General features: G+C 50.7%; 1 protein-coding gene across 1 annotated transcript; it reads left to right on the top strand.

Annotated features, from left to right (window-relative positions):
• Positions 1-568: 568 nt before the first annotated feature.
• Positions 569-6,691, top strand: CMTR2 (cap methyltransferase 2). The gene is made up of 2 exons (XM_069739548.1): positions 569-620; positions 4,002-6,691. The coding sequence occupies exon 2, from the start codon at positions 4,015-4,017 to the stop codon at positions 6,244-6,246; it is 2,232 nt and encodes a 743-aa protein (XP_069595649.1). The 5' UTR covers positions 569-620; positions 4,002-4,014; the 3' UTR covers positions 6,247-6,691.
• The last annotated feature ends 18,847 nt before the right edge of the window (positions 6,692-25,538 follow it).

Below are 25,538 nucleotides of genomic sequence, written 5' to 3'. Positions count from 1 at the left end.
CGGACGCCGAGGGCAACAGTCAGACCCCACAGCGGACGCCGAGGGCGGCAGTCAGACCCCACAGCGGACGCCGAGGGCGGCAGTCAGACCCCACAGCGGACGCCGAGGGCGGCAGTCAGACCCCACAGCGGATGCCGAGGGCAACAGTCAGACCCCACAGCGGACGCCGAGGGCAACAGTCAGACCCGACAGCGGACGCCGAGGGCGGCAGTCACCCCCGACAGCGGACGCCGAGGGCGGCAGTCACCCCCGACAGCGGACGCCGAGGGCGGCAGTCAGACCCCACAGCGGACGCCGAGGGCGGCAGTCAGACCCGACAGCGGACGCCGAGGGCAACAGTCAGACCCCACAGCGGACGCCGAGGGCGGCAGTCAGACCCGACAGCGGACGCCGAGGGCGGCAGTCAGACCCCACAGCGGACGCCGAGGGCGGCAGTCAGACCCCACAGCGGATGCCGAGGGCAACAGTCAGACCCCACAGCGGACGCCGAGGGCAGGATCCTCTCATTCAGGGCGGCAGTTACTATGGAGACGACATCACTCACGTGATTAAAGAGGGCTGCGCGTCACGTGACTGCTGGTCGTTACTTCCGGGTTCAACTGAAGATCGACAGGAAAAAGGTAAAGACCTGAAGAGACGCGGGAAATACCGGCACTGACCGGAGGAGCGGGGCACAGCGCCGTATAGAGGAGGAGCGGAGTACAGCGCCGTATAGAGGAGGAGCGGGGCACAGCGCCGTATAGAGGAGGAGCGGAGTACAGCGCTGTATAGAGGAGGAGCGGGGTACAGCGCTGTATAGAGGAGCGGGGGTACAGCGCTGTATAGAGGAGGAGCGGAGTACAGCGCTGTATAGAGGAGGAGCGGGGTACAGCGCTGTATAGAGGAGGAGCGGAGTACAGCGCCGTATAGAGGAGGAGCGGAGTACAGCGCTGTATAGAGGAGGAGCGGAGTACAGCGCTGTATAGAGGAGGAGCGGAGTACAGCGCTGTATAGAGGAGGAGCGGAGTACAGCGCTGTATAGAGGAGGAGCGGGGTACAGCGCTGTATAGAGGAGGAGCGGAGTACAGCGCCGTATAGAGGAGGAGCGGAGTACAGCGCTGTATAGAGGAGGAGCGGAGTACAGCGCTGTATAGAGGAGGAGCGGAGTACAGCGCTGTATAGAGGAGGAGCGGGGTACAGCGCTGTATAGAGGAGGAGCGGAGTACAGCGCTGTATAGAGGAGGAGCGGAGTACAGCGCTGTATAGAGGAGGAGCGGGGTACAGCGCTGTATAGAGGAGGAGCGGAGTACAGCGCCGTATAGAGGAGGAGCGGAGTACAGCGCTGTATAGAGGAGGAGCGGAGTACAGCGCCGTATAGAGGAGGAGCGGAGTACAGCGCTGTATAGAGGAGGAGCGGAGTACAGCGCTGTATAGAGGAGGAGCGGAGTACAGCGCTGTATAGAGGAGGAGCGGAGTACAGCGCTGTATAGAGGAGGAGCGGAGTACAGCGCCGTATAGAGGAGGAGCGGAGTACAGCGCCGTATAGAGGAGGAGCGGAGTACAGCGCCGTATAGAGGAGGAGCGGAGTACAGCGCTGTATAGAGGAGGAGCGGAGTACAGCGCCGTATAGAGGAGGAGCGGAGTACAGCGCTGTATAGAGGAGGAGCGGAGTACAGCGCTGTATAGAGGAGGAGCGGAGTACAGCGCCGTATAGAGGAGGAGCGGAGTACAGCGCCGTATAGAGGAGGAGCGGAGTACAGCGCCGTATAGAGGAGGAGCGGAGTACAGCGCTGTATAGAGGAGGAGCGGAGTACAGCGCTGTATAGAGGAGGAGCGGGGTACAGCGCTGTATAGAGGAGGAGCGGAGTACAGCGCTGTATAGAGGAGGAGCGGAGTACAGCGCCGTATAGAGGAGGAGCGGAGTACAGCGCCGTATAGAGGAGGAGCGGGGTACAGCGCTGTATAGAGGAGGAGCGGGGTACAGCGCTGTATAGAGGAGGAGCGGGGTACAGCGCTGTATAGAGGAGGAGCGGAGTACAGCGCTGTATAGAGGAGGAGCGGGGTACAGCGCCGTATAGAGGAGGAGCGGGGCACAGCGCCGTATAGAGGAGGAGAGGAGGAGCGGAGTACAGCGCTGTATAGAGGAGGAGCGGGGCACAGCGCCGTATAGAGGAGGAGCGGAGTACAGCGCCGTATAGAGGAGGAGCGGGGTACAGCGCTGTATAGAGGAGGAGCGGGGCACAGCGCCGTATAGAGGAGGAGCGGAGTACAGCGCCGTATAGAGGAGGAGCGGGGTACAGCGCTGTATAGAGGAGGAGCGGGGCACAGCGCCGTATAGAGGAGGAGCGGAGTACAGCGCCGTATAGAGGAGGAGCGGGGTACAGCGCCGTATAGAGGAGGAGCGGGGTACAGCGCTGTATAGAGGAGGAGCGGAGTACAGCGCTGTATAGAGGAGGAGCGGGGTACAGCGCTGTATAGAGGAGGAGCGGGGTACAGCGCCGTATAGAGGATGAGCGGAGTACAGCGCCGTATAGAGGAGGAGCGGGGGCACAGCGCCGTATAGAGGAGGAGCGGGGGTACAGCGCCGTATAGAGGAGGAGCGGGGTACAGCGCCGTATAGAGGAGGAGCGGAGTACAGCGCCGTATAGAGGAGGAGCGGAGTACAGCGCCGTATAGAGGAGGAGCGGGGTACAGCGCCGTATAGAGGAGGAGCGGAGTACAGCGCTGTATAGAGGAGGAGCGGAGTACAGCGCCGTATAGAGGAGGAGCGGAGTACAGCGCCGTATAGAGGAGGAGCGGGGCACAGCGCCGTATAGAGGAGGAGCAGAGTACAGCGCTGTATATAGGAGGAGCGGGGCACAGCGCTGTATATAGGAGGAGCGGGGCACAGCGCTGTATAGAGGAGGAGCGGAGTACAGCGCTGTATATAGGAGGAGCGGAGTACAGCGCTGTATAGAGGAGGAGCGGAGTACAGCGCTGTATAGAGGAGGAGCGGGGCACAGCGCTGTATAGAGGAGGAGCGGAGTACAGCGCTGTATAGAGGAGGAGCGGAGTACAGCGCCGTATAGAGGAGGAGCGGAGTACAGCGCTGTATAGAGGAGGAGCAGGGTACAGCGCTGTATAGAGGAGGAGCGGGGGTACAGCGCTGTATATAGGAGGAGCGGGGCACAGCGCCGTATAGAGGAGGAGCGGGGGCACAGCGCCGTCTATAGAGGAGGAGCGGGGGTACAGCGCTGTATAGAGGAGGAGCGGGGTACAGCGCTGTATAGAGGAGGAGCGGGGGTACAGCGCTGTATATAGGAGGAGCGGGGCACAGTGCCGTATAGAGGAGGAGCGGGGGCACAGCGCCGTCTATAGAGGAGGAGCGGGGGTACAGCGCTGTATAGAGGAGGAGCGGGGGCACAGCGCCATGTAGAGGAGGAGCAGGGTACAGCGCTGTATAGAGGAGCGGGGGTACAGCGCTGTATAGAGGTGGAGCGGAGTACAGCGCTGTATAGAGGAGGAGCGGGGCTACAGCGCTGTATATAGGAGGAGCGGGGCACAGCGCCGTATAGAGGAGGATCGGGGGTTACAGCGCCGTCTATAGAGGAGCGGGGGCACAGCGCCGTATAGAGGAGGAGCGGGGGCACAGCGCCGTATAGAGGAGGAGCGGGGGCACAGCGCTGTCTATAGAGGAGGTGCGGTGTGTTTGATTAGGCATATGGAGGAGGAGCGGAGCGTACAATGCGTCGCACATGGGAGGAGCGGAGTATACGGCGTGGCGTACAGGGGAGGAGCCGAGCCTACGGTGTGATGTGCAGGGGAGGAGCGGGATGTGTGGCGTACAGAGTAGTGGCCTAGCGTATGTTTATGAGCAGGACAGTCAGGAGGGTGTCGATTTCATCTGTGGGGCGGAGGGCACTGTGTACAAAGGTGGAGTGGGGCTGATGCTTTGTCGTTTTTTTTGTGGGGTGGAGGGCAGTTGTTGGGGTTGAGGTCGGACCTCCTGGGTGTGGCTGGTAACGAGCTTCTGTTTTTCACAGGCCGCCGGGCACAATGTCCAGCTGTGGTTTCCCTACAGAGATCCAGAATCTGTTTGATAAGCGCTTCACCTACAACAAGCAGAGAGACTGGCATCTGCCCGCAGCCTCCGAGATCCTGAGCTCTGACCACAAGGAGTTTAGTCGCTTCCTGGCCCTGAAGGATTCTCTGAACCAGGTGAAGAACCTTCTGAGTGATAAGAAGCTGGACGCCTGGCACCAACACACATCCTTCACCAACAAAGCTGGGAGAATAGTGTCTGAGGTGCGGAGACAGGCCAATGCTGAGCTGTGCACTCAGGCCTGGTGTAAGTTTCATGAGATCTTATGTTCGTACCCCCTGCTTCCCAACACAGCTCTGTGGAGCTTTGAGCTGAACACCCTACACTTGTGTGAGGCCCCAGGAGCCTTCATCTCCAGCCTCAACCACTACATGAAAACCCAGGTGGCTGAGCGCTGTGACTGGAACTGGGTGGCGAACACGCTAAACCCATACCACGAGGCCAACGATGGTCTGGTGATGATTGCTGATGACCGCCTGATTGCTAATACCTTACCCTGGTGGTACTTTGGCCCAGACAACACTGGGGACATCATGAACATCAGACACTTGGAGGGGTTACAGAAGTTCATCAGTAACATGTCCTCTGTACACCTGGTCACTGCTGATGGCAGTTTTGACTGCCAGGGGAACCCCGGAGAACAGGAGACTCTAGTCTATCCTCTGCACTACTGTGAGGTGGTCACCTGTCTGGTCACCCTCGGGCTTGGAGGATCCTTTGTCTTGAAGATGTTCACTCTGTTTCAGCATTCTTCTGTAAATCTCATGTATCTTCTGAACTGCTGCTTCCAGACAGTCCACATAATAAAACCTGGCACCAGCAAGGCAGGCAACTCTGAGGTGTATGTGGTGTGCTTGGGCTACTTGGGTAAAGAGGCCATCCAAGGGCATCTTAGGAAAATGATAGCACATTTTGGGGCAGAGGTGGGACCACAATCCTTGTTTCCTCATCAGTCCCTCCCAGAGTCATTCCTGCAGTGCCATCATGATTGCTGCACTTTCTTTTATAAGCATCAGACACAAACCATCCTGGAGAACCTGAAACTTTTCTCACATATGGGCTCAGAGGACAAGCTGCACCTGGATTTTCTGCGCGACTCTGCTATCTCCTATTACCTGCAGAGGTTCCAGATCAAATACATTTCCAGGAAAAATTGGTTGGTTCGGAAGCCGCGGGTGGGCTGCAGCTTTAATATGCGGTGGGTGGGAAGTCGTAACCGCCGCACAGATACCTACAATGAGAGGAAGCAGCGGGAAGCTCGGACATGGCCGGAGAAGGTGGCTCAGGGATACTTCAGCTCCTTCTTGGAGGAACATATGGCCGGTAACCTGGGTAGAGGCTGCTTCCTGCAAGGTTCCAGCAATCCATTGAAACATGAAGACTGGTACTTCCTCCAGGGGCAGCGGCTCTCGAGGATCCAGAGCTCCTCGTTCTGTGACACTGAACTGCTCAATAAATATAATGAAACCATCGAGGGTTGTTCTGAAGGAGACCCTATCGCCTCCCTGGCATCATTCTCATGCCTTTCCTGTCAGCTTCAGCCAGCAGGAGATGTAGTGTTGTCATTGTTGGAGCTGGCAGAGGATGGACATCAAGTACTGGTCTGTGGGGCATGTTCGTTCTTTGAGGTTCTTCAACAAAGACAGTTGTCTTCAGGATTCCTAGAATTTGCCCCTCTGCATCTACCCATCTCCGTCCTTCATGATGGACACCCAGTCTACCAGCAGCAGCTCATCTCCTTGATTCTTCAGGCTTTTCAGCAGTTACAGGCAGGTGACTCCTTCCTTCTGCCACTTCCGTCATCGTTTACCCGCTTTACTGCTGGTATTGTGTACACCTTGTGCCATTGCTTTCATGTCATCAGTTTCTCTTGTCCCGTTAGCCATCTTACCCACGGAACCAGTGCTGTACTCCTGTGTAGTGGTTACCAGCCTCTTCCCAGTTCCGCTCTCCAGCGCCTTCACGAGTTACAGCAGCTGGTGGACCAGTTGGTGAGCTCGGACTCTCCCCATCAGGTACTGGAGTTTATACCCATGGAGGAACTTTTGAAAGGCTCCATCCTGGAATTCCTCTGGGACTTGAATTGTGCCATAATTAGCCATAGCCTCCATGTAATCGGCCTCCGTGAACATGAAAAGACTTTATCAAGCACAGTCCAGGTTTCGGAGCATCCAGAATTGAAGTGAAAAGCTTTGTACTGCCCAAAGCTTCCGAACTTGTGAATAGCCTGCACATATAAGATGGCATTTATTTTACGACCTGCAGGCCTTCGTGGCCACTATAGTTTAGTGATTGCTGTAGTTTCTGTGCAGGACTGGTCCTAGTTGGATCATCGGGCTCGGGCAGCACAGAATGACTGTTCAAACCAAGCACAGGCGCTCCATGCCTCACAGCTGGGTCAATAATTTGTAGGCACCTTCCCACCTGCTTGTTTCTTTGACACCTTTGTTTCCATAGAGCCAGAGAATGGTGGAGATTGATGGTAACCAAGCAGGTGGGAAGGTGAATGTTAATCGTTGGTCAACGTGCAACGTGAATCACCGAGCTGTGGGACTTACGGTAGGTTAAACAGTCATTCTGTGCTGACTGTCCCATTACGCAACATAATTAAAACAACATTTTGATTTCTGATTATGTCATTCTTATGATGGATCTTCTCCCAGTGAAATATCAACTGTTTTCATTTCGTAGGTTTTCCTTTGAGGTCCTGACTGAACTGTTCCTGTGACAGGTTTTCTAGTGCGTTCCTCTGATATGTGTTTGTTAGCTTCTGCCTTTTATCAGGAACAACCCCGTGAGCTCCTGACTGTCCTGCTCATATAATGCCACCCTCCATGAAGTCCAGACCATTTCTTTCCTATGATGACCCACCCCATGAATTTCTGACCATCCCGTTCCTATAATGATCCACCCCATGTAGTCAAGACCATCCATGTGTCCGATAGCCCACCCAATGAGTGCTAATCATCCTATTCCTATAATGACCTACCCTCTGAGCTCTTGATTATCCTGTTCCTATGATGGCCCACCCCATGAGCCAAGACTATCCTGCTCCTATTATGATCCCCCCCCTTAGCTCCTGATCGGCTCCTATGACCCACCGGGTGAGATTCTTACTGTCCTGGTCCTGTAATCACTCCCCACGTAAGTTCCAGACCATCCCACTCCTTTGACCCACCCCGTGAGCTCTAGTCTGTCCTGCTGCTTCTATCTTGCCCAACCCCAATGAAGTCTAGACTTTCCTATGACGACCCACCGTGTTAATTTCTGACCATCCTGTTCCTATGATGAACCACCGCGTGAGCTCAAGACTATGCTGTTCCTATTATGATCTGTTCTTGGCAGTCATGCTCCTGTGATCACCCACCCAGTGAGCTCCTGGCTGTCCTCCTGTGATCACCCACCCAGTGAGCTACTGGCTGTCCTCCTCCTGTGATCACCCACCCAGTGAGCTCCTGGCTGTCCTGCTCCTGTGATCGCCCACCCAGTGAGCTCCTGGCTGTCCTGCTCCTGTGATCGCCCACCCAGTGAGCTCCTGACTGTCCTGCTCCTGTGATCGCCCACCCAGTGAGCTCCTGGCTGTCCTCCTGTGATCACCCACCCAGTGAGCTCCTGGCTGTCCAGCTTCTGTGATCGCCCACCCAGTGAGCTCCTGGCTGTCCTGCTCCTGTGATCGCCCACCCAGTGAGCTCCTGGCTGTCCTGCTCCTGTGATCGCCCACCCAGTGAGCTCCTGGCTGTCCTGCTCTTGTGATCGCCCACCCAGTGAGCTCCTGGCTGTCCTGCTCCTGTGATCGCCCACCTAGTGAGCTCCTGGCTGTCCTGCTCCTGTGATCGCCCACCCAGTGAGCTCCTGACTGTCCTGCTCCTGTGATCGCCCACCCAGTGAGCTCCTGACTGTCCTCCTGTGATCGCCCACCCAGTGAGCTCCTGGCTGTTCTCCTCCTGTGATCGCCCACCCAGTGAGCTCCTGGCTGTCCTCCTGTGATCACCCACCCAGTGAGCTCCTGGCTGTCCTGCTTCTGTGATCGCCCACCCAGTGAGCTCCTGGCTGTCCTGCTCCTGTGATCGCCCACCCAGTGAGCTCCTGGCTGTCCTGCTCTTGTGATCGCCCACCCAGTGAGCTCCTGGCTGTCCTGCTCCTGTGATCGCCCACCCAGTGAGCTCCTGGCTGTCCTGCTCCTGTGATCGCCCACCCAGTGAGCTCCTGACTGTCCTGCTCCTGTGATCGCCCACCCAGTGAGCTCCTGGCTGTCCTCCTCCTGTGATCGCCCACCCAGTGAGCTCCTGGCTGTCCTGCTCCTGTGATCGCCCACCCAGTGAGCTCCTGGCTGTCCTGCTCCTGTGATCGCCCACCCAGTGAGCTCCTGACTGTCCTGCTCCTGTGATCGTCCACCCAGTGAGCTCCTGGCTGTCCTGCTCCTGTGATCGCCCACCCAGTGAGCTCCTGGCTGTCCTGCTCCTGTGATCGTCCACCCAGTGAGCTCCTGGCTGTCCTGCTCCTGTGATCGTCCACCCAGTGAGCTCCTGGCTGTCCTGCTCCTGTGATCGTCCACCCAGTGAGCTCCTGGCTGTCCTGCTCCTGTGATCGCCCACCCAGTGAGCTCCTGGCTGTCCTGCTCCTGTGATCGCCCACCCAGTGAGCTCCTGGCTGTCCTGCTCCTGTGATCGCCCACCCCGTGAGCTCCTGGCTGTCCTGCTCCTGTGATCGCCCACCCAGTGAGCTCCTGGCTGTCCTGCTCCTGTGATCGCCCACCCCGTGAGCTCCTGACTTGTCCTTCCTATAAAGAACTACAGGAATAATGGAGGCAGGTACAGCACCAGTAATGGCCGCCATTGTAGTATAGCTTGTTTGTGTATCATGGACCCCATAATGCAAGGAATTGTGGGATATCAGGATTATAAAATGAATCCACCAGATAATGCTTTTGAAGATTGTTTTCAAATAAAAGAGTAAATTTTATTACAAAAATGTGTACAGAAGACAATAAAATAATGAAAAAGAATGGGGGGGGTGATTGAAAAAACACGACTACCACGGGATCAATAACACCAATATTTGGCAAACTTCAAGAGTAGATGAGAGCAAGAAATCCCCAAAGTAAAGCTATGTAGTGGTATGGGATATAACGAGCATAATAATAACGGCACAGCCACAAAAAGTTATATAGATATTAATATACGATTATTGCAGGAAGAGATAACACATATCCTGAAGGGTAAGCTGCCGCCTGAAACAATGAGATAACAGACCAGAAGGGATATTAATAATGCGGCCTCCTATGTATATACCTATTACAGGTAAATAGTGTGGATTCCCCAGAAACTGGCTGCCAGGAAAAACCAATAACTAAATAGTAAAGCAGAGAAAGGAAGGCAATGGAGACCAGGGAATACAACCAGAGTTGTTAGTACACCTGGTATGTGCAAGCACTAACCAACGCCTAAGAATGTGTGCCTGGTATAAAAGACTTAGCCGGAAAGTGGGGGTTAATATTTACCTGCAATATTGATGTTACTCAGAAGAGGGGTCTGTGCCTGCTTGAAGGTACCAAGTGCTATGATCCCGAGCCCGACGAGCGTCGTTTCGTACAAGCTTCTTCAACGGGAGTGATGGAAGTGAAAGGCATAAAGGACTATATACACCGCCGCAGCATCGTAACCCGGAAGTGGCACCCCGGAGTTCAGGAGTGCGCGCACACACAGGGCCGTCCCACCTTACCAAGGGGACCCTCCGAGGGCGTACCGTGACACGCAGTGGAACGCACTGCGGTCACGTGGGTCGGCGCCATCAGGAGGTCAGAGGTGGCGTGTACGGAACGTGCGCACAAGAACTCCGGGAAATGCCAGCGGAATGGTGAGCGAAGGGGACATGGGTGATTGTGCGCATGCGTGGAGGTGAGCGAAAAGGGACGTAGTAAATGTACGCAGGAAGCGGAAGGCATAATATGTGCGCAAGCGCAGAGGTTGAAGCCTGCAAAAGAAGGGAGGTAACGAGAAATGTAAGTGTATATGGGGACATTAAACAAAACAGAGAAGGAGGGGGTGGGAGAATGGCGCTGTTCTGCGTCTTAAATAAATAAACCAAAAGTAAGATGTGGGCTAGAGAAATAATAAAGAACAGAAAACAGACGGTGAGCTAAACAATATTAAATAATAAATGGGAAATAATAAATAGATTGGGGCGTATCATACCGAAAAGGAGGGCGAAAAGAAATCAGGGGTATAATTTAACACAGAACTTAAATAGTCATAAGTGCACTGAATCCCTCAATGTTGTGCCATAAAAAAAAAAAAAATATATATATATATATATATATATATAGGGCAGCAAAATAGATGTGATGTGGGGACATATAGTGGGTACAAAAAAGTGATAAACAAAAATTGCATAATGTGAGATCGAACTCACAATATGTGAAGTAGAATAGGTAGTAAAAGTTGCCACATTGGGCAATTATCCTCACCAGGATCCAGAACATTTTCCCACCCCCCTAATGTAATGGAAATATAGTATAATAATACAAAAGTGCGAGACAACTAGTGGGGGATCATTGATTGTAGCAACAAATATGTTCACCTTCACTGCAGAACAGTGAGATGGCAAAAATAGTGTAAAAATACAAGCATATGCAAGCGTGTACTAATAAAAATACATAGATACAAATCTTATAGATATAGTGATAGTAAAAAATAAGGTGATTAATTAATCTTTTGTCCCCTTCTTTCCAGTTTTTTGCCTATAAGTAGAGCAACACCCAACATCTCAAGACCCCCAGCCGCAAAGAATCCCAGCACAAAGTCCCACACGGGCTTTTCTATAACTAAATAGACCTTGTGTTCTCTCTCCATGCCCTGTCAACCAAGATGGTTGCTGTCTGTCGCCTAGTCCTCCATCAGTTCTTCCTGTCGATGACACCCTATTGATATTCAGGAAGTAGCTACTCATATCAGGGTTTATAATGATCACTGCAAGAAAAGAAAGGTTAGACCTAGGATTAATGACAAACTGGGGCAGCAACGTACAACTCCAATGCCATAAAAGTTGTTGGTTTGCTGTGTAAAATGTAAAGAAAACCAAAATGTGATAATCTGGAAATTTCTTGTCTTCAGATTTTGACACAGAACATAGAAGAGACTTAGTATATCCCGACCTCAGCAAAACATTTGATAAATTATCTCATGCTATCCTTATTGAAAAAATGACCACGTCTGGGATTGACAAGTCTATGATTAGGTGGATTCATAACCGACTTAGTGATCGTACTAAAAGAGTGGCGATAAATGGTTGCACATCCATTTGGAAGAGTGTTACAAGTGAAGTACCACAAGGCTCTGTCCTAGCACCAGTGTTGATCAACTTTTTTTTTATAAATGATCTAGATAAGGGAACTGAAGGTAAACTGATCCAATTTGCAGATGATTCAAAGCTAGGAGGGATAGCTAACACTAGAGAAGACAGGAAGGATTCAGAACGATCTAGATAAGCTTGAACAGTGGGAAGCGACTAATAGAATGGTAGTTAACAGGGAGAAATGCAAGAGTCTACATCTGGGCAAGAAAGAAAAAAATTACATTTACAGGATTGGAGAAGTAGACCTAAGCAACAGCATGTGTGAAAAAGACTTGGGTATTCTAATAGATCACAGACCGCACATGAGTCAACAGTGTGATGCAGCATCAAAAAAGGAAAACGCAGTACTAGAATGTAATAAGAGAAGCATAGAGTCTAAACACGGGAAGAAATTGTCCCCCTCTACTCCTTGGTCAGGCCTCATCTGGCCACTGTGTCCAGTTTTGGGCACAACATTGTAAAAAAGACATTGAAAAACTGGAGTAAATTCAGAGAAGAGCGACCAAGATGGTGAGCAGACTGCAAAGTATGTACTACGAGGAACGATTAAAGGGTCTGGGAATGTTTAGCTTGTAAGAATGAAGGCTAAGAGGAGACTACAAATATCTGAAGGGCTGTCACAGTGTAGAGGGATCATCATTACTCTCGTTTGCACATGGAAACATGAGAAGCAATGGAATAAAACTGAAAGGGAGAAGATACAGATTAGATATTAGAAGGGTGATAGGGCGATCAATGAGTGGAACAGGTGACCACGAGAGGTGGTGAGTTCACCTTCAATGGAAGTCTTCACACAAAGGCTGGACAAACATCTGAGATGGTTTAGTTACTGCTGCATTGAGCAGGGGGTTGGACACGAAGACCAAGGAGGTCCTGATGACCCTGGTGGTCCCTTCCAACTAACAGTCTATGATTTAGACAATCGCTGTAATTTTGAGACAGGAATGTTGTCCCCTTCAGTCTAATGTTGGGTTCTCATTGCTCTACAGTTCGGGTCTTTGCCTGATTTTTCCTTTCATAATGTACCAAATGTTTTGTATTGGTAAAAGGTCCGGACTGCAAACAGTCGGTTACACACTGAATGAACTCTTCTGTGCAGCCGTGCTGCAGTGATGACGCAGAATGTGGTTTACCTTTGTCCTGTTGAAATACAAGGTCTTCCCTGAAACAGAACAACATCTGGTCTATGCAGAAAATGTCCATCACCTTTATATAAGTCAGCATTGGTGGCGCCTCTTGTGTGCATTGCACCTACCAAAGGCACTAATGTCCCCCCATAGATCAGAGATGTGATAAGTGTGCTAATAAGCTGAATGTTTCATCTCAATAACAAGCTGGACAGTCCCCTCTCCTCTGTAACAAGCTGGATGGTCCCCTCTCCTCAGTAACAAGCTGGACAGTCCCCTCTCCTCTGTAACAAGCTGGACGGTCCCCTCTCCTCATTGACAACCTGGACGGTCCCCTCTCCTCAGTAACAAGCTGGACAGTCCCCTCTCCTCTGTAACAAGCTGGACGGTCCCCTCTCATTGACAACCTGGACGGACCCCTCTAAATAACAACTGGACGGTTCCTCTCAGTAACAAGCTGGACGGTCCCTCTCAATGATAAGCTGGACGGTCCCCTCTCAATAACAAGCTGGATGGTCCCCTCTCAATAACAAGCTGTACAGGTCTCTCTAATTAATAACAAGCTGGACCTTGATCCATTATCAACTTTTTTCAGAAGTGTTGCTGCCGTCAATTTCTAAATGAGCTACATTTTTCAAAGTAAATGGAAAAATGTTCGAAATTCAACTTCACTATATCCTCTATGAATAAAATATGACGAGAAGATGTTTCCAGATCACCACATTTTTGTTTGCTTTACATTTTACCCAGTGTCCCATCTGTTTGAGATTGTATACAGTATCATCATTCCATAAAGGTCTGTAGTCAGATCCTACAAATAGTGATGCCCAGAAGCCAACAAGCTGCGTCTCCATAAACCGAGCATCACATGTTTAGTGAAGGGGTGGATGAGCCACGTCTCTATCTTAGTGCAGGGCAGTGTGTCCTCCCTGACGCCTGGATGATGGATCGTACTAGCCCCATAACGGCTGTCACGGGTTACAGCCCAACTGCGCTCTGTTGTGTTGGACTCCATAGCTGAAATGAAGATGGAAGGCGGGAACCTGGCAAATTGGCGGCCAAAGTCTCCAGGTATCATGGTGCTTGGGGCACTGGGTTGGAAGCTTCTTAAGACTGTGGATGTGGCTCGTTTTCATGGGTCTTGTATAGGAGACAGGGGTGGCTGCTGGTACTCGAGATCACAGCCATCACACTCTATAGCTCATCTTCATCTGTCCACCAGGCGTTCAGCCCTGCCTGACTCCAACACGCTCAATTATTAAGCAGCGGCGCTGGTGAGAATGCATTAGTGTTTCTACTCCAGCGCACTTCCCTATGGCACAATTTTATTCCTTTTAATGTTTAAATAGTGATTTACGTTCAGTGACCTTAATTTACCTCACATCTGCATGAGGAGCGCTGCTCTGGAGTCCTGTTGAACATCGTCACTTGCTGCAGACTTCCATATTCTTGCTAATGCTCACAATAGCCCTGGAGACTTGCAGTTCTATAACCTACAGTGTGAGATCCCACCATGAAGAATTTCAATTTATCTGACGTGTTAAGATTTCTGCTTGTAGTTGGATAATGATATTCTACTTATTCAAATACAGAGGCCTGTCATAGAGAAAAAGTAAAATCCATAAAGACATCTCTGAAGAGAGGACATATCACCCTCATATTGAACAAATGACATAAATTATAACTGGGAAAGTGAGAAAGAGCTGACACTTCAACATCCATTGAGGTAGGGTCATCCTGCAGAGACCAGGTAATTACAGCATGTGATCTGCTCTGACAGACCCTAAGCCTGGGATTTGTGTATACAGAGGCAAGAAGAACACTTCCAAGGCAAGAGCTGCCTCTGTTCAAAGCACAGATCGCATACCTTTTTCAGCCAGTGATCAGTGATGAATATTGGGGTTGGCATTGATCTGATAGTTTTGGGAGATAGATTTTCTATGTTGTAGGGAAGAAATGAACAAGGTGCATTGTTACGTGTTACGGAACCACTCAGCACCCAGAATATATTGTGCAGTTATAAGTATGTATAATAGGTTCCATGTGAGATGCATGTCCCTAATGCATCAGCCCACAGGCTGCGCCCTGGGCAGAGGGGACACGATATTCCCCTTTTGTCCTCCCCCCACCTTTGTAATTCACACAGTAAATATCGGCATGCTCCGGCCATCGGCGGCTATTGTAATGTATGTCTGGCCTGCCGCTTTTCTATTGGCCTGCCCTCTGTATCTGTGTGATATATTCTGTGTCCTGTGAGTAAAGTGCTGTCAGACTGGAAATACGTGGAAAAGCGGTGATCTTTTATATGCGCCCATGTAACCAAGCAATTCCAGCCAGCATCCTTCATTCAGACTCCAGCCTCCTGAAACATGGGGTGGTACTGAGAGAGGTACCCCAGCTTTGTAGACCCCGATACACTGGTGGCAGACAGCGGGATATGATACCCCTTCTACAGGAGGAAAGGAATGAATGGAAAACAACTACCAGGAGTTAAAGAGGACTACATGAAAAGATCTGGTGGAAGTCCGAGGGTTGATCACCAGCAACAAAACAAAAGTGGATTTGATAGCAGCCATCATGGAACACGACAGTGCAGCGCCCCCCAATGTGAACGTGGAGGAGACTGAATTCCAGAGGGAGGTAAAGAACAGACTGGCGTTCTATGGCCCAAACCCTGCAGTAGAGATCATACGAGAGGTGATGGCTGATGTGCGTACTGATCTGAAGGAAAAGATGGCCGAGCGGACCAGGATAGAGCTAGCCAAGATGGAGATGGCAGAGCGGAGGGAGGAGAGTCAGCGAGCAGGGGAGCTCTGGCCTTCGACCAGGTACCTTCAACAGTAAGCCACAAAAAGATCCAGTATAATGCCTTCCGACAGTTGGGGGAGGCAGAGGAAGACATTGATGGCTTTCTGCAGGACTTTGAGCGGCAGTGTGCCCTTCATCAAGTGAAGCCGGAGAAACGGGTTCAGATTCTGGCCAGCAAGCTGACAGGCCGGGCAGCGGACGCCTATCACACGATACCTGATGAGGGCTGTATGGACTATGAGCGGATCAAAGAAGTGATCTTGGCCCGGAATGCGCTGACACCAGAGGCATACCGCCAAAAGTTCAGCGGACTTATAAAGCGCGTAACCGATACCCACGCTGAATGGGCCTATAAATTACGGTGGTCACTGCTACAGTGGGTTCAAGGGAGCCAAGCAACCACTAGGGAGGATGTCCTCCAGCTCTAATTGTTAGAACGATTCTTTAATGGACTAATCCTCAAGACACAGGAATGGCTTCGGGACAGGCGGCCAATGACTCTTGAGGAAGCTGCTCGTCTGGCCAATGAACATCATGATGCCAGGAGGCCTCAGTTGTCCGGATCAAAGATGGTCACTAGGGGTCCGCACATGGACCTGGAGGGCCCCAAACCACCAAAGATTGTAGGGGGACCAGCCAGAAACCCAGTCTACCACAGTCCCCCCTGGGGCGCGATGCCACACCTGTCATCAGCCGGGCCACCTGCAAAGACAATGTCCCAACCGGACTCGGCATACCCAGTGGCCAAAGGCGGGAACAGCTACCTTCAGCTGGGCCGCTGTACACTGCTACCAAGGCGAAGCTGACCCGGCATTGGGGGCTACGACTAACCAAGGGGTGGAAGAGATGGAAGATGTGCTGCATGAAGTAGACCCTGTGCAGGCAGCCCGGGCAGATAATCGACAACAGCATCAACAGGTCGTGTGGGTTAATGGGAAACATATGCAGGGACTAAGAGATTCCGGGGGAATTTTGACCCTTGTGAAGCCTCATCTCGTCCGGGACAAAGAGAAGACGGACCGGACAGTGGCAGTCTGTGTAGCGGGGGAGCTATACATCGATTGCCCACTGCTTGGATTCACCTGAACTTGGGAGTCGGGGATGGCCTTGTTGAGGTTGGCTTGATGGAGGATTTGCCTGCAGACGTCTTGCTGGGAAATGACTTGGGGTCCATGTTGTCTGCCTTCTCGGTTGCCCCTCTGGCTGAGACATATCCTGTGACCACCCGGAGACCAGCTCGAGCTGTGGAGGCGGAATCACACTCAGAGGAGGCCCAGGTAAGACATCCCAGCCCTACATGTATTCTCATAGCCAGACACATTTCTTGGGCCACCCCAGATGAATTTAAGAGGGAGTTACTTGAGGATCCTTCATTGGAGGGATATCGGGGGAAGGCACAGGAGGGGAGAGGGTTACTGGAAGGGGAACAGTTTGTATGGAAGCAGGGACTCCTCTACCAGATCACAGAGCAGCACCACACAGTGACGAGCCCCACTATAAAACGACAACTGGTAGTTCCCAAAAAGTATAGGCAAGATTTACTGCGAATCTCTCATGACAAACCCTTGGCCGGGCACTTCAGTGTCAGTCGCACCAGGCATCGTCTGACACAAAACTTCTTTTGGCCGGGGGTAACCTATGATGTTCGTCAGTACTGCCAGACCTGTGAGAGTTGCCAGTGCATTGGCAAGAGGGGAGATCGATGCAAGGCAAAATTACGCCATCTCCCCATTTTGGAGGAACCATTTAGTCGAGTAGCGGTCGATCTGATAGGGCCGTTAGCTTAACCAGTCCGTCAGGGAAAAGATATATATTGACAGTGGTAGATTATGCCACACGGTATCCAGAGGTGGTTGTGTTACCTAACATACTGGCAGAGACAGTGGCAGCTGCCCTGCTCCAGGTTTTCTCACGGGTTGGATTTCCCCGGGAGATTATCTCAGACCAGTGTACCCAGTTTACAGCAGAGGTGACCAACCAACTGTGGAAGCTGTGCGGCGTAAAGTCCATTAGAAGCACCCAGTACCACCCGCAAACCAATGGGTTGTGTGAACGCTTCAACAGGACATTAAAACAACTCATTGGAACTTTTACAAGGACCTACAGGGACTGGGAGAAATTCTTGCCACACCTCCTGTTTGCCTATCGGGAGGTGCCCCAAGAATCCACGGGGTTCTCCCTGTTCGAGCTGGTATACGGGAGACGGGTAAGGGGACCCCTAGACTTAGTGCTAGACCATTGGGAAGGGGAGGGTCTCATAGAAGGGTGTTGTGAATTCTGTTGTTGGGCTCCCTCCTGTGGTCATGAATGGTACTTCGGCTGGTTCTGTCCATGGACTTCCTCTGGTGGGTGTTTCTGAGTTTCACAGGTGACAAGGTTAATTCGATTGCTGCTGCTCTATTTAACTCCACTTAGATCTTTGCTCCATGCCACCTGTCAATGTTCTAGTATTGGTCTAGTTCACTCCTGGATCGTTCTTGTGACCTGTCTTCCCATCAGAAGCTAAGTTCCAGCTTGTATTTCTTTGGTTTGCTATTTTTCTGTCCAGCTTGCTATTTAATTTTTTGTCTTGCTTGCTGGAAGCTCTGGGACGCAGAGGGAGCACCTCCGCACCGTGAGTCGGTGCAGAGGGTCTTTTTGCGCCCTCTGCGTGGTCTTTTTGTAGGTTTTTGCGCTGACCGCAAAGTAACCTTTCCTATCCTCGGTCTGTTCAGTAAGTCGGGCCTCACTTTGCTAAATCTATTTCATCTCTGTGTTTGTATTTTCATCTTTACTCACAGTCATTATATGTGGGGGCTGCCTTTTCCTTTGGGGAATTTCCCTGAGGCAAGGTAGGCTTTATTTTTCTATCTTCAGGGCTAGCTAGTTTCTTAGGCTGTGCCGAGTTGCATAGGGAGCGTTAGGAGCAATCCACGGCTATTTCTAGTGTGTGTGATAGGATTAGGGATTGCGGTCAGCAGAGTTCCCACGTCCCAGAGCTCGTCCTATATTATTAGTAACTATCAGGTCATTCTGTGTGCTCTTAACCACCAGGTCCATTATTGTCCTAACCACCGGGTCATAACAGTACAGCTGGCCCAAAGTATTAAAGCATCTCAATAGAGGGATAAGAGACGTTCTGAGACCATTTTTTTTTCTTTGCAGTGTGTTTTGTCTCTCTTTTCCCCTTTACCTCTGGGTGGTTCAGGACACAGGTGTAAACATGGACATTCAAGGTCTGTCCTCTTGGATGGATAATCTCACTACAAGGATACAAAACATTCAAAAGTTTGTGGTTCAGAATCCGATGTCAGAGCCTAAGATTCCTATTCCTGATTTGTTTTTTGGTGATAGATCTAAGTTCTTGAATTTCAAAAATAATTGTAAATTGTTTCTTGCCTTGAAACCTCGCTCCTCAGGTGACCCTGTTCAACAAGTGAAGATCATTATTTCTTTGTTACGTGGTGACCCTCAAGACTGGGCATTTTCCCTTGCGCCAGGCGATCCGGCATTGCGTGATGTTGATGCGTTTTTCCTGGCACTTGGATTGCTTTATGACGAACCTAATTCAGTGGATCAGGCAGAGAAAATCTTGCTGGCTCTGTGTCAGGGTCAGGATGAAGCGGAGATATATTGTCAGAAGTTTAGAAAGTGGTCTGTGCTCACTCAGTGGAATGAATGTGCCCTGGCAGCAATCTTCAGAAAGGGTCTCTCTGAGGCCCTTAAGGATGTCATGGTGGGGTTTCCCATGCCTGCTGGTCTGAATGAGTCTATGCCCTTGGCCATTCAGATCGATCGACGCTTGCGTGAGCGTAAAGCTGTGCACCATTTGGCGGTACTATCTGAGCATGGGCCTGAGCCTATGCAATGTGATAGGACTTTGACCAGAGCTGAACGGCAAGAACACAGACGTCGGAATGGGCTATGTTTTTACTGTGGTGATTCCACTCATGCTATCTCCGATTGTCCTAAGCGCACTAAGCGGTTCGCTAGGTCTGCCACCATTGGTACGGTACAGTCTAAATTTCTATTGTCTGTTACTCTGATTTGCTCTTTGTCATCCTATTCTGTTATGGCATTTGTGGATTCAGGTGCTGCCCTGAATTTGATGGACTTGGAGTATGCTAGGCGCTGTGGTTTTTTTCTTGGAGCCCTTGCAGTATCCTATTCCATTGAGAGGAATTGATGCTACGCCTTTGGCCAAGAATAAGCCTCAGTATTGGACCCAATTGACCATGTGCATGGCTCCTGCACATCAGGAGGATATCCGCTTTCTGGTGTTGCATAATCTGCATGATGTGGTCGTTTTGGGGTTGCCATGGCTACAGGTTCATAATCCAGTATTGGACTGGAAATCTATGTCTGTGTCCAGCTGGGGTTGCCAGGGGGTACATGGTGATGTTCCATTTTTGACTATTTCGTCTTCCACTCCTTCTGAAGTTCCAGAGTTTTTGTCGGATTATCGGGATGTATTTGATGAGCCCAAAGCCAGTGCCCTACCTCCTCATAGGGATTGCGATTGTGCAATTAATTTGATTCCTGGTAGTAAGTTTCCTAAGGGCCGATTGTTCAATTTATCTGTGCCAGAACACGCCGCTATGCGGAGTTATATAAATGAATCCTTGGAGAAAGGCCATATTCGCCCGTCGTCATCACCGTTAGGAGCAGGGTTCTTTTTTGTGGCCAAGAAGGATGGTTCTTTGAGACCTTGTATTGATTACCGCCTTCTTAATAAAATTACAGTCCAATTTCAGTATCCTTTGCCGCTGCTGTCTGATTTGTTTGCTCGGATTAAGGGGGCTAGTTGGTTCACCAAGATAGATCTTCGAGGGGCGTATAATCTTGTGCGTATTAAACAAGGTGATGAATGGAAAACAGCATTTAATACGCCCGAGGGCCATTTTGAGTACCTGGTTATGCCAATCGGGCTTTCCAATGCTCCATCAGTATTTCAGTCCTTTATGCATGACATCTTCCGAGAGTACCTGGATAAATTCCTGATTGTGTATTTGGATGATATTTTGGTCTTTTCGGATGATTGGGAGTCTCATGTGAAGCAGGTCAGAATGGTGTTCCAGGTCCTTTGTGCGAATTCCTTGTTTGTGAAGGGGTCAAAGTGTCTCTTTGGAGTTCAGAAGGTTTCATTTTTGGGGTTCATTTTTTCCCCTTCTACTATCGAGATGGACCCTGTTAAAGTCCAGGCCATTTACGATTGGACTCAGCCGACATCTGTGAAGAGCCTGCAAAAGTTCCTGGGCTTTGCTAATTTTTATCGGCGCTTCATCGCTAATTTTTCTACTTTTGCTAAACCGTTGACTGATTTGACCAAGAAGGGTGCTGATGTGGTCAATTGGTCTTCTGCGGCTGTAGAGGCTTTTCAGGAGTTGAAGCGTCGTTTTTCTTCTGCCCCTGTATTGTGCCAGCCAGATTTTTCGCTTCCGTTTCAGGTTGAGGTTGATGCTTCTGAGATTGGAGCAGGGGCTGTTTTGTCGCAAAGAAGTTCTGATGGCTCGGTGATGAAGCCATGTGCTTTCTTTTCTAGAAAGTTTTCGCCTGCTTAGCGTAACTATGATGTTGGTAATCGTGAATTGTTGGCCATGAAGTGGGCATTCGAGGAGTGGCGTCATTGGCTGGAAGAAGCCAAGCATCGCGTGGTGGTCTTGACAGATCACAAGAATTTGACTTATCTTGAGTCTGCCAAACGGTTGAATCCGAGACAGGCTCGATGGTTGTTATTTTTCTCCCGTTTTGATTTTGTGGTTTCGTACCTTCCGGGCTCTAAGAATGTGAAGGCTGATGCCCTGTCAAGGAGTTTTGTGCCTGACTCTCCGGGTGTTCCTGAGCCGGCGGGTATTCTCAAAGAGGGGGTAATTTTGTCTGCCATCTCCCCTGATTTGCGGCGGGTGCTGCAAGAATTTCAGGCTGATAGACCTGACCGTTGCCCAGCGGAGAAACTGTTTGTCCCTGATAGATGGACTAGTAGAGTTATCTCTGAGATTCATTGTTCATTGTTGGCTGGGCATCCTGGAATCTTTGGTACCAGAGATTTGGTGGCTAGATCCTTCTGGTGGCCGTCTTTGTCGCGGGATGTGCGTTCTTTTGTGCAGTCCTGTGGGACTTGTGCTCGGGCTAAGCCCTGCTGTTCTCGTGCCAGTGGGTTGCTTTTGCCCTTGCCGGTCCCGAAGAGGCCCTGGACGCATATTTCTATGGATTTTATTTCGGATCTCCCCGTCTATCAAAAGATGTCGGTCATTTGGGTGGTTTGTGATCGCTTTTCTAAGATGGTCCATTTGGTACCTTTGTCTAAATTGCCTTCCTCCTCTGATTTGGTGCCATTGTTTTTCCAGCATGTGGTTCGTTTACATGGTATCCAGGAGAACATCGTTTCTGACAGAGGTTCCCAGTTTGTTTCGAGGTTTTGGCGATCCTTTTGTGCTAGGATGGGCATTGATTTGTCTTTTTCCTCGGCTTTCCATCCTCAGACAAATGGCCAAACCGAACGAACTAATCAAACTTTGGAAACATATCTGAGATGCTTTGTTTCTGCTGATCAGGATGATTAGGTGTCCTTTTTGCCGTTGGCTGAGTTCGCCCTTAATAATCGGGCCAGCTCGGCTACTTTGGTTTCGCCGTTTTTCTGCAATTCTGGTTTCCATCCTCGTTTCTCTTCAGGGCAGGTTGAGTCTTCAGACTGTCCTGGTGTAGATCATGTGGTGGATAGGTTGCAGCAGATTTGGACTCATGTGGTGGACAATTTGACATTGTCCCAAGAGAAGGCTCAACGTTTCGCTAACCGCCGGCGCTGTGTGGATCCCCGACTTCGTGTTGGGGATTTGGTTTGGTTGTCGTCTCGTTATGTTCCTATGAAGGTTTCCTCTCCTAAGTTTAAGCCTCGTTTCATTGGTCCGTATAAGATTTCTGAGGTTATCAATCCTGTGTCATTTCGTTTGGCCCTTCCTGCTTCTTTTGCCATCCATAATGTGTTCCATAGGTCGTTGTTGCGGAGATACGTGGCGCCTGTGGTTCCATCCGTTGATCCTCCTGCCCCGGTGTTAGTTGAGGGGGAGTTGGAGTATGTGGTGGAGAAGATTTTGGATTCTCGTGTTTCGAGACGGAAACTCCAGTACCTGGTCAAGTGGAAGGGTTATGGTCAGGAAGATAATTCCTGGGTTTTTGCCTCTGATGTTCATGCTGCCAATCTGGTTCGTGCCTTTCATTTGGCTCATCCTGGTCAGCCTGGGGGCTCTGGTGAGGGTTCGGTGACCCCTCCTCAAGGGGGGGTACTGTTGTGAATTCTGTTGTCGGGCTCCCTCCTGTGGTCATGAATGGTACTTCGGCTGGTTCTGTCCATGGACTTCCTCTAGTGGGTGCTTCTGAGTTTCACAGGTGACGAGGTTAATTCGTTAGCTGCTGCTCTATTTAACTCCACTTACATCTTTGCTCCATGCCACCTGTCAATGTTCCAGTATTGGTCTAGTTCACTCCTGGGTCGTTCTTGTGACCTGTCTTCCCATCAGAAGCTAAGTTCCAGCTTGTATTTCTTTGGTTTGCTATTTTTCTGTCCAGCTTGCTATTTAATTTTTTGTCTTGCTTGCTGGAAGCTCTGGAACGCAGAGGGAGCACCTCCGCACCGTGAGTCGGTGCGGAGGGTCTTTTTGCGCCCTCTGCGTGGTATTTTTGTAGGTTTTTGCGCTGACCGCAAAGTAACCTTTCCTATCCTCGGTCTGTTCAGTAAGTCGGGCCTCACTTTGCTAAATCTATTTCATCTCTGTGTTTGTCTTTTCATCTTTACTCACAGTCATTATATGTGGGGGCTGCCTTTTCCTTTGGGGAATTTCTCTGAGGCAAGGTAGGCTTTATTTTTCTATCTTCAGGGCTAGCTAGTTTCTTAGGCTGTGCCGAGTTGCATAGGGAGCGTTAGGCGCAATCCACGGCTATTTCTAGTGTGTTTGATAGGTTTAGGGATTGCGGTCAGCAGAGTTCCCACGTCCCAGAGCTCGTCCTTATTATCAGTAACTATCAGGTCATTCCGTGTGCTCTTAACCACCAGGTCCATTATTGTCCTGACCACCAGGTCATAACAGAAGGGGTACTTATTGTACCCTATGTGCTGGAATTCCGGGACCGCCTACAGGAGCTGACCCAGGCTGTACGTGGGAACATGCAGGTGACCCAGCGAAGCCAGCGCGTATGGTACGATCGGAGGGCTAGAGAGCGCACCTTGGAAATAGGACAGATGGTCCTGGTGTTAGAGCCCACTAGGCAGAACAAGTTCCAAGCTGCATGGCAGGGGCCCTACCAGGTAGTGAGAAAATAGCCAACACAACTTATAATGTCGCCGATTGTGACGACCCCAGGGTTATCCGCATGTTCCACGTGAATATGCTGAAGCCCTACCGGGAGCACCCTGAAGAGGTAGTGGCCATCTGTGCACCTGAAGCAGAGGATTTAGCCGGACTTCCCTTGCCGGATGTCTTAGGGGAACGGACTCAGTCTAAAACATGGGACCAGGTACACTTGGGTGAAGACTTAAGCCCCCGGGAGAGACAGCAGGTGGAGGAGTTGTTGAGGAAGCGACAGAGGATGTTTTCGGGGAGACCAGGGTAAACTTGCCTGGCACAACACAAGGTTGAGACCCAGGATCAGACCCCCCTACGACAAAACCCTTTCCGCGTCCCTTAGTCTGTACGAGAAGGGATGCGACAAGAGATACAAGAGATGTTGCGTTTAGGGGTCATTGAAGAGTCAAATAGTCCCTGGGCATCCCCCGTAGTGTTAGTGCCCAAGAAGGATGGGACTGCACGGTTTTGTGTAGACTATCGTAAGTTCAATGAGAAAACAGTGACAGATGCATATCCAATGCCGCGTGTGGATGAGTTGTTAGACCGGCGGGCGGGGGCAAATTATTTGACCACCATCGATCTATGCAAAGGCTACTGGCAGATTCCCCTTAATCCTGACGCTATTCCCAAGTCGGCATTTGTCACCCCGTTCGGCTTATTCCAGTTTTGAGTTATGCCATTCGGGATGAAGAATGCCCCGACGACCTTCCAGAGGCTGGCTGACCGGCTTCTGGATGGTCTCCAGGACTATGCTTGTGCCTACCTGGATGACATCGCCATCTACAGTGCGACATGGGAAGAGCATCTAAATCACCTAGAGACAGTATTGGACAGGATCCACAAGGCCGGAATCACCCTGAACCCAAACAAGTGTCACGTGGGCAAAGCAGAGGTTCAGTATTTAGGGCATTGGGTGGGAAGTGGGAAACAGCGACCAGAACCAGCCATGATTGAGGCCATACCAAATGGCCCACCCCACGCACTAAAATCCAGGTCATGGTGTTTCTAGGAACAGCGGGGTATTACAGGAAACTCGTTCCCAATTACAGCAGCGAAGCCAAGCCCCTCACTGATCTGACCCGTAAGAACCAACCCCGCCAGGTAACCTGGACCCCAGAGTGTGAGGAAGCCTTCCGCCAACTATAGGACGCCCTCACCAATACCCCTGTATTGGCCGCACCCGATCCAGCTAAACGTTTCCTTGTTCACACAGACGCTTCTATGTTTGGATTGGGGGCAGTACTGAGCCAAGTCGGGCCGGACGGCCAAGAACACCCGGTAGCTTACCTGAGTCGGAAACTGCTGCCCTGTGAAGTAAGCTATGCGGCCATCGAGGAGTGCCTGGCGGTAGTATGGGCACTCAAAAATTGCAACCATATTTGTATGGACAACGGTTTTCTCTCCTAGCGGACCATAAACCCCTAGTCTGGCTTAATCGGGTCTCCGGAGACAATGCCAGATTGATGCGGTGGAGTTTAGCCCTACAACCTCTGGACTTCACCATCCACTACAGACTCGGCAAACAAAATGGTAACGCCGATGGAGTAAGTCGACAAACAGAAATTGTACCAACCCCATAAACTTCGGTCATCCCCAAACTGATCCATTAAGGATCAGACTGTGTTTTCCAATCACGTCGCTGAAAAGGGGAGCCGTGTTATGGAACCCCACCGCACCAAGAATATTTTGTGCAGTTATATATATGTATAATAGGTTCCATGTGAGATGCATGTCCCCAATGCATCAGCCCACACGCTGCGCTCCTGGGCAGAGGGGACACGATATTCCTCTTTTGGCCTCCCCCCACCTTTGTAATTCCCACAGTAAATATCGGCAGGCTCCGGCCACCGGCGGCTATTGTAATGTATG

Source organism: Ranitomeya imitator, chromosome 9 (genome assembly GCF_032444005.1).
Source record: "Ranitomeya imitator isolate aRanImi1 chromosome 9, aRanImi1.pri, whole genome shotgun sequence".
NCBI lineage: Eukaryota > Metazoa > Chordata > Amphibia > Anura > Dendrobatidae > Ranitomeya > Ranitomeya imitator.
This window is presented reverse-complemented; position numbering and strand designations above follow the sequence as displayed.

Excerpts from the sequence above, each read along its gene's own strand:
- CMTR2 (XM_069739548.1), top strand. The coding sequence starts at position 4,015 with ATGTCCAGCTGTGGTTTCCCTACAGAGATCCAGAATCTGTTTGATAAG.